The sequence below is a fragment of the Saccharomyces cerevisiae genome, chromosome XIII, assembly GCF_000146045.2.
Source record: "Saccharomyces cerevisiae S288C chromosome XIII, complete sequence".
Lineage (NCBI taxonomy): Eukaryota > Fungi > Ascomycota > Saccharomycetes > Saccharomycetales > Saccharomycetaceae > Saccharomyces > Saccharomyces cerevisiae.
Window position 1 is genome coordinate 831,430 of NC_001145.3, and position 14,024 is coordinate 845,453.

Below are 14,024 nucleotides of genomic sequence, written 5' to 3' on the forward strand. Positions count from 1 at the left end.
ATTCTTCGTCTTTTTACAATATCACAGGTTTAAAGGGGAGTTTAACAAAATCTACTATTTTACGGCTGTTTTCTTTTTTTGAGTGTCACTGACCAATCATGCTTTCGTACCCCACAAAATATCAGCCCCGCCGCTCCATGCATGTCTCGGTTATCGCTTAATACGAATATAATCACTGAGAACCTCGGCGGCAAAAATATTTACCAATAGGCAAATTAAACACCGAAAAAAAGAAGTTTCAAGTAGAAGATTATCCCGAATACCAAAAAATTGCACGAGAAAGAATGTCTTTTTATGATTTATTGCTTATAATACTCAATTACTCTGGTTTTCTCCGTTCCTGTTACGCACATAAACTCTCTCTGTCTCTGATATCACAACTCATATCGCGAATAAACACCGGATAGAAAGAAGTGAGAGGAGCTACGATAACTGAATATACTCTTTCATCAAAAGTAATGTGCTAATAAAAAGAAATGTTGCACCATCTTAACAGATGTAAAAATGTTCTGCAGAAGGAAAGTTGTGTAATCATACACATTCAATAGTATAAGTCGTATCACAATCTGATGATAAAAGTTGTTACCTCTTTTAACTGCCTCTGATCCTTTTCACATTCAGTAATTTCTCGTAGATGTATATGTGCGAATGTGTCAATGTGTTTGTATGAAATAAACTAGTAGCCGGGTAACAAGTACTCCTAAATTCCCGCTTCGCCGTTTCTATCTCATTGGAGTCGTCCCTTCTAGAAGGTTTACTAGTTACGTTAACGTCATAGAAAAAGGAAAATCGACGCTGCGCTTTTATTTATAATCTTGCATTGCCCTCCTTATTTATCGAATTGTTAAGTGTAGATAGGTGACGCTAGAGCCGTATATTAGATTCTTTCAAACCCTGAAGAAAAGTTAAATGAAGATGTTGAGGCGTACAAAGGTAAATTTTTCAAAATTGCTTTACAAGATTACTAAACTAGCAATAGTACTGACGATCCTATATATTTATTTTACGCCCAAAATCGTCTCCCGAAACAATGCATCATTGCAGCATATTTTTCCTCATAAATATGGCGATTATGAAATCAATTTGGTCATAGCGCACCCTGACGACGAAGTTATGTTTTTTTCCCCCATAATTTCTCAACTGAATTCGTACTTTCCGAGAACCGTCCCATTTAACATAATCTGCTTATCAAAGGGCAACGCCGAAGGTCTTGGCGAAACCAGGGTAAGAGAATTAAATGAGTCGGCCGCTTTATTGCTACACAATGAAAGAGCAGTCTCCGTACAGGTGATGGATTTCCAGGATGGTATGGACGAAATATGGGATATTGATTCTATAACTTCTTCTCTTTCACAAAAGATAGATATAAAGAATCATAACTTGAACCAGATTATCGTTACCTTTGATTCATATGGTGTATCAAATCATATCAACCACAAAAGCTGTTATGCTGCCGTTAAAAAGTTGGTGGATGATTATGCTCAACCTAAGACCAAAAGAAATGAACAACCACCTCATGTCACTGCGCTTTATTTGAGAAGCTACAAGAACAACATCGTTTTAAAGTACAACTCCTTTATTTGGGAAATCCTAAAAATACTTTACGACCTGATTTCTCCATTCCGTAGAATAATTCAGGCGCTTCCGCCTAACACAGCCGCCGAAAAAGACAAGCTTTCACTTATGAATACACATGCACAATACGTACTAGCGTTTGCCACTATGCTAAATGCTCACGAATCCCAAGTTGTGTGGTTTAGATACGGATGGTGGATATTTTCCAGATTTGTCTTCGTTAATGAATTTGATGTTTATACATATTAGACTCTACACTGTAGATATATATATAAAAAAGTCCCATATTATTTACATCCTATAGAATAAGAATATGGAGAAAAATAAATGCTAATTCTACTTACACTTTTCTTACCAAAGGCTACCTATAATCATACCATCATCTTCATCGTCATCGAAACTATCTAGCCGCACTTTCTCCCTTTCCTTTTTGTTCTCAATCTTGTTTTTCATTTTCTTACTTCTTAGAAACATACGATTCGCACAAAAAATATTCAAATCTTTGGTCATTTTTCTATCAAAACCATAACTATCAATGAATTCCCTTACCGCTGAAAATCTACCTCTATTTACAAGCTCCTTAATAATACATTTTTGGTATTTGATAATGATATTGTTAACTTTTCCAGCATTTTCTGCTCTCGTTCTTTCGATCCCCGGTTTGAAACTCCTTAAAACATCAATTCCAAGCGGGAAATTGCCTGTTTTCTTCATGATATCGTACAGTTGTCTCAACGTCTCATAATCAACTGAAGGCCTTAGCCGCTTAGATGCATACCACTGCTTCATTAAATGCCAACATCTAACAACAGAAGTGGCTTTCTTGTCGTTTGCTGGTGTCCAAGCAAAATGACTTAGCTGAAACAGCCTTCTCCAAAATAGCGCATCCAATTTCACGTCCGGATAGTGCTTTATGAATGAATCCAAAATACTTAGGCCTCTGTGAAGATCGTGGTCATTAAAGTAGAATGACACTAAGATTGAAACGAGTATTTTGGAACTAGGATAGCACCCTCGGTGCTTAATTACTACGTGACTAGGAAACTCTTGGGGTGATATTTGCCATATATGTTCAATACACCGTTCCAATATTTGGGTTTGGCCTAGGTGTCCAAAGGATTGAATTAAAGTGGACAACAAATCCTCGGAATTCAAAAGCTTTTTCTCCTGCAGAGCAAGATCAGCAATCTTTAATAATGTTTGGTGATCCATGGCTTTGTAAGTAGAAGAAAGACGAATTGACGTATTTTTCGCACCTAGTCGAACCATTTTTCTTAAAAAACCTTGTTTTTGCTCACTATTATCTGGTATTTTCCAATAAGGCGCCAAAGCGCCACAACGCAGTTGTAAAAAGTGAACTATTGTGCTAATATCTGCATTTTTCGGAGACAGTAATATATCAGGATTTCTATCAAGAATAAAGCTTAAAATTTTTTGAGCCTTACCTAATTGACCGAGCTCTATAAAGTTCTTGATCATAAGATTTGCATCAAATATTTCACATGCATCTAGTTTCGTATTCCGTAAGTTAACTTGGTTTCTCTTGGCATCAACTTTTTCTGCATATAAGGAAAAAAGTTTGAACCAAAATTCTGAATATTTAGCGTTTATGTCTCTACAGATTCTCCTAATTTGAAACCGTTGTGTGTATAGTTTGCTCAAAAGAAAAGACAGGTCCTCTAAAGACAGAACATCCTTCGGTTCAGGGTCCACGGTTTTCGCGAATAAGTAACTTATACTCTTGGAAAATTCGGATTCATCCATTCCACTCGAGCTGATAATTCGTTTTAATGTGTGAACATCTATAGGTATACCTTTTGCCTCGAATTTGTCATAAGCGCTCCCATTATTTTCATCTTTTGATCGATCAATTGCACATACCGTGTGAGTTGAATAGGATTTTTTGATTAAAATATCATTTATGACAGCCCTACCCATTACATACGTTCTTCGGGGATAGACAGAATGACATATTGTGCTATTCGGCAGTACACCAAATTCACGCAGCGATTTCACTGATACAGTGCAGAGCCTCTTCGTGTAAAACCTCAGAACACTGTAGGATGGATGTTTAACCAGTCTATTTATCCACATTAATCATAAATTTAGGTAGTGGACTGTTAACGAAGGAGAGCTTCGTTAATTTGTTCTTGATTTTACATATTCTTTTCATTAGCCAATGTCTGAAGGGCTCTTTTTCAATGAACCTTTTCTGTTCAGGATAAACGGTAACCCGCTCTTTTTCTAATAAAAACTGACGTTATTTGATATTAAAATATACAGTGACATTGCGAGTAAACATCTCAGTATTGCCTAACTCACTACATTAAAAAGCTATTGACGCTGTTCAGTGTTGCTCTTGAAGGGTTAACGTTGCGTCCTTTCAAGTGGGAAATCAATTTTGTCAAGTGTTTTCTTACAATAAGCTTACTGATGTCCGGTAACTCCGACGTAAGCATCCATTCTTCAGTATATTTGGTACAAAGGATACTTAAGATGACACCGATTGACATATCAGTACCTGTATTGCAGCATATTAGCATTGGCTTTATTTTTTCATCTCGATTTGTAAACAACGATTGAATTTCTCCATGGATTCTAGGGAATGTGGATCGTAAAGCTTTTGAACTTTTCTTGTCTCCGCTTTGCAACTTGTATATTGAAATAAACGGATCTGTCCCACTTTCTTCTTCATCGTCTGTATCTTCAGCAACAGTCACCGAATTACTGAAAATTATAACTTTACCATATTCTGACTTCAATTTCTGTTTCAAATTCTTATTGATGGTTAAGCCTGAACTCACTTTTCCTAGAGATATCTCATTCGTAATTTTATCAATGTTTCCAAAGACTTCATCCAAGCTTCCTTTATCTTGTATATAACACTGATTTCTCAGCTTTGCAGCAGCCAAATCCATGATGTAATCATGTAACTGGTCGTCTGAATAACTTGCGTCGCCTAGGTATTCTATATGGGCCCAAAACATATTTGAATCCAAACCAAAAGACCAGAGCTCGTGATCGTCGGCTGCACCCTGCACATAAGTGAAGCCGTATCTTTTATCCATACCATCTTGTGCTTGATAGCTTACCGTGCACAAAATAATGGGTATTATGTTTTGGTCTTCAGGTGTTTCCCAGGCTTCATACTCCTGTACTTCACCCGTGAAGTAATCAACAGAATGGTCTAGAAGTGAAGAACCAGGGTGAACCCATATGGGCCGCAATAACTTACCCATAAACAGTTCGTTCAATTTCTTAGAATCTATAATATTCAATTTTTGTAGTTTAGCAACTAGTTCGGGTATTTTTCGCTTAATCATGTCATATTCTGATTTGGGAACTGTCTCAGGTGGAAGATACAGTACCTTATCGATGGCAACATTTTTTTCTGTTTCCTGAAGCATTAACGTATTTAATACAGCACACCATATGGGGACAGTCTTACTCAAAGCATCTGGGATTTTTTTACCTCTTCTAGTACTATCGACAATTATAATACCTTTATTATCTCGAATGGTCTCTAACAAATGAAAGTTCAATCTTCGGGTGCTAAAGTCCCATTGGTTGACATGCCCGTCTGTGCTCTTAAAGTAACTGGTCTGTTTGAAACTTGATGGATTACAGTACCATAGCCCACATCTTTCATTGGGTATCAGTGGATAATGGGGAAATATAGGGATAACTCGATCTTGCAAAAATTTATTGTCTAAAAGAATACTCTGAAGTCGATTCCTTACGGACTTGTTTTCCTTTCTGATGTCTTTATTTATCTGAGATAGCGAAAGATAAATATTTTCATCCATCACGGATATACTAAACTGTACTCTGGATCTATATCTCTTTGATAGCCTCGATACCATCCATCAAGAGATCAAAATTTTCAAGCATGCTTTTTTTTTCCTGCATATGAACAATGAATAATGGGCCCAGTCACAGTTAAGCAGTAATAAGAACAAAGCACATAAACATACAACGCATATATGAAGAGCAATAGAGTGGTGGGATGATTTTAGAAGTTCATTTTTGATGAAGATGATAAGATTATGTAATAGCGGCTATGCTAAGCTCCCTTCGGGCATGGAAATCAACAAAAAAGTTGTAACCGTACATAATATGACGGGAAATGCAACAAGCTTTCCAAGAAGTAATGGAAGGCATAGCTAAAGGACTATCTGGCTCGGCCATAAGTTTGAAATTTGTGTATACAGGTATAGGAAACCCTTATACCTACCTAAATCGTCGAAGCTACTGATATATTGCGTATAGTCGATATGCCCAATGTAATTCATATTTCATACTCTTCTCTTGTACAGATTAAGGGCACCTGTTTTATTCTTAGAATATACTACAACCTGCCTACTAATTAACAATGATACTATTAACGGTGCAAAACCGGATGCTCAAATTTAAAGTGATTACTCAGTTATAAACACGCCTGGTGTGAAATTAACGACCATTAATAAGAATAAATATTACTGGCATATTATAATATGCGGTGGAAAAACATAAAATAAGGATTGAGAAATAGTTATCAAGTATAATGGAAGCTGAAGTGCAAGGATTGATAATGTAATAGGATAATGAAACATATAAACGGAATGAGGAATAATCGTAATTTTATTATGTAGAAATATAGATTCCATTTTGAGATTTCTATCCTCGAGGAGAACTTCTAATATATTCTGTGTACATAATATTATATAGCCTTGATCAACAATGCAATCCCAACAATTATCAAATTATTCACCCAATATTCAGTATAATCCATATTTATAGAATATATAGGATAATTATCATCCCCTCAATCAAGTTGATATTCCGTTTTGACAACAGGTCACTTCTGCAAGGTTGCTTATATTAAAATTGTGAATAAGCATGATATTAGACGGACTCATAATTGAATGGTTATCAGTTAATTGACTCTCGGTAGCCAAGTTGGTTTAAGGCGCAAGACTGTAATTTACCACTACGAAATCTTGAGATCGGGCGTTCGACTCGCCCCCGGGAGATATTTTTTTACTTTTGATTACCTTAATTTTTGAAGATTCTCAATTTCATGTATTAGGGATTGCTTTAAGGTAGCTACCAAATGACATTCTCTGTATTACTGTTCTAGTTTTCAACAGTAAAGCTATGATTTGTTAAGTGACTCTAAGCCTGATTTTAAAACGGGAATATTATGCGCTCAGTCACTAATGCATTTGGCAATAGTGGAGAACTTAACGATCAAGTGGATGAAACAGGTTATAGGAAGTTTGATATCCATGAAGGAATTTTGTTTTGCATTGAACTATCAGAGACAATGTTTAAAGAGTCCTCTGATCTAGAGTATAAATCACCATTGTTGGAAATTCTGGAATCACTAGATGAGCTAATGTCACAATTGGTCATAACAAGACCTGGGACAGCTATTGGTTGCTATTTTTATTACTGTAACAGAGAGGATGCCAAGGAAGGTATCTATGAACTTTTTCCATTAAGGGATATAAATGCTACATTTATGAAGAAATTGAACGATCTTTTAGAAGATTTATCATCGGGGAGAATAAGCCTATACGACTATTTTATGTTTCAACAAACTGGGAGTGAAAAGCAAGTGCGCTTATCTGTATTATTCACATTCATGCTTGACACTTTTTTGGAAGAGATTCCGGGTCAAAAGCAATTAAGCAACAAGAGAGTGTTCTTATTCACTGACATTGATAAACCACAAGAGGCGCAAGATATCGATGAACGGGCAAGATTGAGAAGGCTTACAATTGATTTATTTGATAACAAAGTGAATTTTGCAACTTTTTTTATTGGCTATGCCGATAAACCATTTGACAACGAGTTTTATTCGGACATACTGCAGTTGGGTTCACATACAAATGAGAATACTGGTTTGGATTCTGAATTTGATGGTCCAAGTACAAAGCCTATAGATGCTAAATACATCAAGTCCAGAATCCTAAGGAAAAAGGAGGTAAAGAGGATAATGTTTCAATGTCCATTAATCTTGGATGAGAAAACAAATTTTATAGTCGGAGTCAAGGGTTACACTATGTATACCCATGAAAAAGCTGGAGTCAGGTATAAACTTGTTTATGAGCATGAAGATATCAGACAAGAAGCATATTCAAAAAGAAAATTTTTAAATCCTATAACAGGAGAAGACGTTACTGGTAAAACTGTCAAGGTTTATCCTTATGGTGACCTCGATATCAATCTATCAGATAGTCAAGATCAGATAGTAATGGAGGCTTATACTCAAAAAGATGCGTTTTTGAAGATTATTGGGTTCCGTTCATCGAGCAAATCGATACACTATTTCAATAACATAGACAAAAGTTCGTTTATCGTACCAGATGAAGCAAAATATGAAGGTTCGATAAGAACCTTGGCTTCTTTATTAAAAATTTTGAGAAAAAAAGATAAAATTGCAATATTATGGGGGAAGCTTAAATCAAATTCACATCCTTCACTATATACGTTATCACCCTCAAGCGTGAAGGACTACAACGAAGGATTTTATCTCTACAGGGTTCCATTCCTAGACGAAATTCGAAAATTTCCTAGTTTACTATCCTATGATGATGGCTCTGAACATAAACTAGATTATGATAACATGAAAAAAGTAACTCAAAGTATAATGGGATACTTTAACTTGAGGGATGGATATAACCCATCCGATTTCAAAAACCCACTATTACAAAAACATTACAAAGTTTTACATGATTACCTGTTGCAAATTGAAACCACTTTTGACGAAAATGAGACACCTAATACTAAAAAAGACAGAATGATGCGTGAGGACGATTCTTTAAGGAAACTATATTATATACGAAATAAAATTTTAGAATCTGAGAAGTCAGAAGATCCAATCATCCAAAGGCTAAATAAATATGTTAAAATCTGGAATATGTTCTACAAAAAATTTAACGATGATAACATTTCGATAAAAGAAGAAAAGAAGCCCTTTGATAAAAAGCCGAAATTCAATATATAAAGACGATTGAAATCCTTCATATCTATAACGTTACATACAATATTTGGTAGGGTAGGGTATTTGATGTAATATTTATTATTAAGAACTTTTGTCGTGCTAAACGTTGTACTGTACAACTATTAGCAAGATATTTATGCACGACAGTAATCTATAGTTGTAACTCTAAATCACACACCATAGACAAATGATCACTTGCATATTCTCCAACATGTGGTTGTCCATGCTTTGTCATTTCATTACCGGGCGGCATTCTCAAAAAACCTCTGCATTTAACTTTATTTTCTTTTTCAAAATCGCCAAGGGTTTCCACTTCCTGACAATTACTTTGTGGGTCCCATTTCTTTACATAAAATAGATAGTCTAATAAACCACGCCAAGTGTTTGCCCAATTTGAAATTTCAGGCTCACCTCTATCATTATCAAGACCTGCATTTTCTGGATGAACATTCTTATACCCAACAGAGTATAGTGAAATAGCCCTCATATCCAATGAGTTATGGAGTTGTGCCATTTTATCTACGAGTTCAGACTGTTCTTCATTAGCATGAAATTTTTCAGGAACGGGGCTCTCAGGTTGATCTTTACCATATTTTTCAATATTCCCGCCTTCTTCGTCATCTGCACCTTCTTCGCCATCACGGACCTTGGAAAACTTATATGAAGTGCTGCACCCAATGACGGTCTTTGCCCTGTTTCTATAGTGCACTGGTTTGGATGTCATAGATAAATATGGTGTGTCGAACGGCTGGGAATTAAAATCACCACAGAAAAAAGGAAACCAATGAGATAAATCCCCATCATTTTCGTTCTGTAAAACATTCACACGATGCATGAATTCCTTCATCTTTTTTAAAACAATATAGCATTGTCTTGTTCGTTCATAAGTACCAAATGGATGCCAAAATAGATGCGTAGTGCCGATCAAGATACCGCATTTTTTAGACGATTTTTTACCCAAATTCGACAGTACTTTCTCAGAAAACTTCAAGGCTAAGACTAATCCCACGTTGTTTGTCGTTGTTCTAGTGGAAATGCTTTCTGAACTTTCTTTATCATAGTCGATTAGCATTTTGTCAACCTGGTGAAATAATTCTCTCCTCCACATTATCGCGACACCATGGTTTTTTGTAGCATTTCTATAATATTGTCCATCGTATCCCAATTTACTGAATTCATCTTTCCAAAAGCTTTGAAACTGAATATGATCAATCTCTTGCAAACAAATGACATCGGAATTATAATATTTAAACTCGTTTAAGAGAACTTTAGAACGCCTGTACCATTTTAAAGCGTCACCACTATCCGGGAACAGCTTTCTGCGGATTAGAGCTTGCGCCAAGCAATTATAAGTCATTAGCTTGAATCTAAATCCAGTTACTGGCTCTGCCTCATGTAGAGATAGGAAAGGTCTTCTGATAAAATGCAGCTCTGGCGGGCAGTCCGGATCAACACCTTGAGCCAACATTGCATCTCTTTTAGCCTTTCTCATAACTTCCCTTTCGGCACGAACCTTAGCGATATGTTCTGGGGTCACTATGGGCTTCGATTTTTTACCTTTCTTGCCCTTCTTTTTATGTTGAAGTAACGAATCATCATTGGTTTGATGTTTTGCATCTTTTACAGATTTATTAATTTCTACTTCTTGGTCGGGCGCAACATCTGGGGCAACCACTTTGACTTCTTTGTCTTGTGTCATATTTACTTAATACTCTTAACTACAATTAAGAAGCTATAAGGAGACTACAATCTCATCTTCTTGCAACACTACTTTTCCTTTCCTCTTGCTTTAGTGCAACCATTTTTTGAAAAATGAATGGTCTTTCTGCACGAAATATCTCTCGAAGAGCTTTTCTAGATATTAAGGATAAAGTATATCATCCCAAAAGTTAGGTGATGGAATCAATATTGATGGACCAGCTAAAACACGTTGAAAGCAGATATCAGGAATGGTGTTTTACAAAGTCACGTTGAGTAGGTCGCTTATCGGTGTGCCACACACAACGAAGAGCATTGTCAAAAGTTTGGGTTTAGGTAAAAGAGGGTCCATAGTCTACAAAAAAGTAAACCCGGCCATAGCTGGCTCCCTAGCTAAAGTAAAAGAGTTAGTCAAAGTAGAAGTAACAGAACATGAATTAACACCATCGCAGCAACGAGAGTTGAGAAAGTCAAACCCTGGGTTTATAGTGGAGAAGAGAACCATCGACTGAAACAGCGAAAATAAGGCAACTGGATTTCCTTTCTTCTTGATATTCCTGACTTATATATGTATATAGTATTATTTTTTCCTGCATAGGCACATATGTTAATAGTAATTTATGCAATTTTTGATACAAAGAAATCAATACACTATCTCGATTTCATATTTTATGTATGTATATATTTACAAGAAGAAAATTATGCATGGTCTATTGAATTTTATATTTGGAAAAAGAGTCCCTTTTTATAGCTTTTCCAACTCTAACATTCCTTCTAAACAGTCAATTTTTGAAATTTTACAATTCTTCACGATATCTCCAATCATCGGATAATGCATAGAACTTGGATGCAATTTTAATGTTCCTCTAGCGAACGATAAGTCTGGAAAAACACATCCAGTAAATCCGTTCTGCGGTACTGATGTTACCATTACATCGAAAGTCCTTTCTGGCTCTAGTTTGGTTAGCTTTTTTAAATAATTCAGTGTCCAGTACGTCGACGAATTACGGCTAGCCCTTTTTAAAATATCCGCTCGAGATTGAATTGGCCAGATCAAACTGTCGATTTGTGTTTGATTAAAACATAGAGGCTTTTTCTGCAAATGACGGTGAATTTGTAGATGATTTATCAAGTCTGGAAAACGACGAAGAGGGGATGTTACTGTCAAATATTGTTTAGCTCCAATCATTTCATGTCTAAAAGGTCGACCTGTATAAAAACTCGAGTTCAACAATGAAGAAAGCTTAACGATATCTTTTAGCTTGGGAAAAATTCCTTTTTTTGTACTTGTTATCATAGAATCATACTGTTGTTGTGCTACTTCGCCCAGTGGTAACTGTTTATAACATCTGAACACACCACCGATTTTGTTCTCCGCAAAATATCTACCCGTTAAAGTATTCGCCAAGATCATCATTTCTGAAACCAAAATGGTAGACAGCGTCTCCTCTTGATCCGAAAATGTTACCTCAGTCAGTTCTCCTTCTGAATCGGCGTTTAGCATCACTAGGCCCTTATTAAAGCCCTCCCCGAAAATAACAGCATTACTGTTTTTTATACGTTGTTCTCTCAATAATTTGGAAATCATGGACAAACTTTCCAAATCCTTTTTGACAGGTGATGCTTCGCTATTGGGTGTACCGAGTATCCTGTCAACATCTTCATAAGTGGCCTTTGGGAAGTTGGACACAATGCCTTTCCGGATTTTAAAACTGTCATACATAATTTCAATTGATTTTCCACTGCATTTAGAAGTGATTTTAACATCAACAGAGAAGGATATAGTTTTCGTCCTTTGTCCTTGTTTCCCCAAATCTGATAAGTGACAAATAGATTGAGGTAACATAGGAACAACCGTATCTGGTAAATATGTGGTAAATGATCTTTTCAAGGCAACATTTAGGATATCTGTACTTATACCCTCAATATCAACATTAGTGCTTTCCGGAAACATAGAAGTTGGATCCGCAATATGAATATATAAAGTGTACAGTCCATCTCTACCATAGTTTTTCACCGACACGCCGTCATCAATCTCATGCGCAGTTTCAGAGTCTATACAAAAAACCCTAAGATCGCCAAAATCGTACCTATCGTCATCAGTGCCGGATTTTTTCCATTGCAATTCTTCTATATTAGTTAAGTCGTAGAGTTTTTGTTGCCATTTCACTAACTTCGAGGAAGCAGGTAATGCTAAATCCATGTTAAGTAACAATGGATTGGGTATTGAGTTGGGTGTTATCTCATTGATTAAATCTTGACATATATCTCTTGTGATGTCACAATCCTTATAGCGTTCTATCTTTCTGAATATTTTTGAGATCAAAGCTACTATAATTCCGTTATTGTGAAAATTCCCAGCAGCAAAATCTTTCAATAATTGGATCACAGAAGGATATAAAGCTGATATATCGCGATATTTCCTTTCATTCACCAATTTTACAAACTTATTGACCTCTCTATAACTGTTGGCTTCTAGCTTCTCTATCACCTGCGCATAATATAAATGTTGTGATTTTAAGGGAATAATCGTTACTGATATAGGCGACAGCAACGCTGTATTCAGATGGATTTCCCCCCAAAGGTTCGATTCCTGTTGTTGCATAATCGCCCAGTACGTGGAAACAAAGGTAGGTGAATTTATTGGTATATCGTTTACAGTGTGATAGTTATTAACTAAACTAGTTAAGTAATTTATTCCATTTTTATCGTCCAAGGCTTTATTTAAATCCAATTTCTGAACTAATCCGACTAGGGTAAAAAAAGGAATCTGCCATGGACCCATATAATTTTGTAATGATCTGTGGAGTAACTGTAATTTTTTGGTAGTAATGGGCAAATCTTTCCAGGCCAACTTTGAAATTTGGGCTGGATACCTACTTGTTATTAGCTGCCTTGCTACAATAGGCAAAATATTCGTTTGGTTAGAAAAGTTCTTAACGGTTCCAATTGGCAAATGTTTGTGATGGCTCTCAGGCTGTATAAGTGAATGGATTCCAGCAGGTAATTTGTGAGGAATCCTCAATAACACCCGGTTTTTGGTCGCAAAGCACATAGTTCCATCAATAGTAACAAAAGTGTATCGAGGATCCATAGTGCTACTTGGAAGACTTACACACATCGCCAATTCATTGGGTCTCATTTTTAAAAGAACAAAGTCACCAACATTTAAGGGACTTTCCATTAGCTGAACAGGTTGAAATTCCATTGGGTTTGGAGCTTTCAGTTTTGTTATTAATTGAAAATCTGAATTTATTAACTTGTAAAGCGGAATTTTTGGTTTTGTTAAAGACCTCCAGGAGTTTACGTACCAATCTTCGGAAGGTTTAACATACCTATCTTTATAACGTTGGTTAAATTCCTGTTTAATTTGAGGCAGTTGTTTTAATTCAATATCAGGCTCTAATCCTTTTGTTCGTTGCAGAAAGTCTTTGTTTATTGATTCTATATCTTTCTCCGGTCCAACCGAACGGTCTACAACTGTCTCTGTAGCTTGATCATTATCTAGCTCTCGTGTGTGATCTAGTTCTACTTTTGCTTGCTGCTTACTCTTACTTCGCTGTCGTTTGCCTCTGGTAGTTACTCTGAAGCAAGGTGTGTAGGAATGAAAGCTCCTTGCAATTAGAAGAACATGTACTTTCCGCCTAACTACCATCACCTGTCTTTATTTATTCCGCTGACAGATATGCACAACCAATTATCGTCTCTTGAAAGCTTTTTAGACGTGATTGCTGTTATTTGGCACGTTGTTAGTATTTAAGCT

The 14,024-nt window shown here is 36.1% G+C and overlaps 7 protein-coding genes and 1 non-coding gene across 8 annotated transcripts, besides 2 other annotated features; 4 read left to right on the plus strand and 4 right to left on the minus strand.

Moving 5' to 3' along the window:
• Nucleotides 1-909: 909 nt before the first annotated feature.
• GPI12 (N-acetylglucosaminylphosphatidylinositol deacetylase) lies at nt 910-1,824 on the plus strand (the record flags this gene model as incomplete). The annotated part of the gene is made up of 1 exon (NM_001182788.1): nt 910-1,824. One exon carries the CDS (start codon nt 910-912, stop codon nt 1,822-1,824), a length of 915 nt encoding a protein of 304 aa, NP_014008.1.
• A 102-nt stretch (nt 1,825-1,926) lies between these two features.
• AEP2 (Aep2p) lies at nt 1,927-3,669 on the minus strand (the record flags this gene model as incomplete). The annotated part of the gene is made up of 1 exon (NM_001182789.1): nt 1,927-3,669. The coding sequence occupies one exon, from the start codon at nt 3,667-3,669 to the stop codon at nt 1,927-1,929; it is 1,743 nt and encodes a 580-aa protein (NP_014009.1).
• Nucleotides 3,670-3,896: 227 nt separating this feature from the next.
• Nucleotides 3,897-5,438, minus strand: RIT1 (tRNA A64-2'-O-ribosylphosphate transferase; the record flags this gene model as incomplete). Its single annotated transcript, NM_001182790.1, has 1 exon — nt 3,897-5,438. One exon carries the CDS (start codon nt 5,436-5,438, stop codon nt 3,897-3,899), a length of 1,542 nt encoding a protein of 513 aa, NP_014010.1.
• A 582-nt stretch (nt 5,439-6,020) lies between these two features.
• Nucleotides 6,021-6,335: a long terminal repeat (Ty1 LTR).
• Nucleotides 6,335-6,499: an origin of replication (ARS1331; Putative replication origin; identified in multiple array studies, not yet confirmed by plasmid-based assay).
• On the plus strand, nt 6,499-6,587 carry SUP8. The gene is given in 2 exon segments: nt 6,499-6,537; nt 6,552-6,587. It is a non-coding gene; the product is annotated as a tRNA-Tyr (tRNA).
• Nucleotides 6,588-6,757: 170 nt separating this feature from the next.
• On the plus strand, nt 6,758-8,566 carry YKU70 (ATP-dependent DNA helicase YKU70; the record flags this gene model as incomplete). The annotated part of the gene is made up of 1 exon (NM_001182791.1): nt 6,758-8,566. The coding sequence occupies one exon, from the start codon at nt 6,758-6,760 to the stop codon at nt 8,564-8,566; it is 1,809 nt and encodes a 602-aa protein (NP_014011.1).
• A 148-nt stretch (nt 8,567-8,714) lies between these two features.
• On the minus strand, nt 8,715-10,262 carry NGL2 (RNA exonuclease; the record flags this gene model as incomplete). The annotated part of the gene is made up of 1 exon (NM_001182792.1): nt 8,715-10,262. One exon carries the CDS (start codon nt 10,260-10,262, stop codon nt 8,715-8,717), a length of 1,548 nt encoding a protein of 515 aa, NP_014012.1.
• Nucleotides 10,263-10,512: 250 nt separating this feature from the next.
• Nucleotides 10,513-10,773, plus strand: MRPL33 (mitochondrial 54S ribosomal protein YmL33; the record flags this gene model as incomplete). The annotated part of the gene is made up of 1 exon (NM_001182793.1): nt 10,513-10,773. One exon carries the CDS (start codon nt 10,513-10,515, stop codon nt 10,771-10,773), a length of 261 nt encoding a protein of 86 aa, NP_014013.1.
• A 233-nt stretch (nt 10,774-11,006) lies between these two features.
• Nucleotides 11,007-13,916, minus strand: DSS1 (exoribonuclease II; the record flags this gene model as incomplete). Its single annotated transcript, NM_001182794.1, has 1 exon — nt 11,007-13,916. The coding sequence occupies one exon, from the start codon at nt 13,914-13,916 to the stop codon at nt 11,007-11,009; it is 2,910 nt and encodes a 969-aa protein (NP_014014.1).
• Nucleotides 13,917-14,024: the final 108 nt, after the last annotated feature.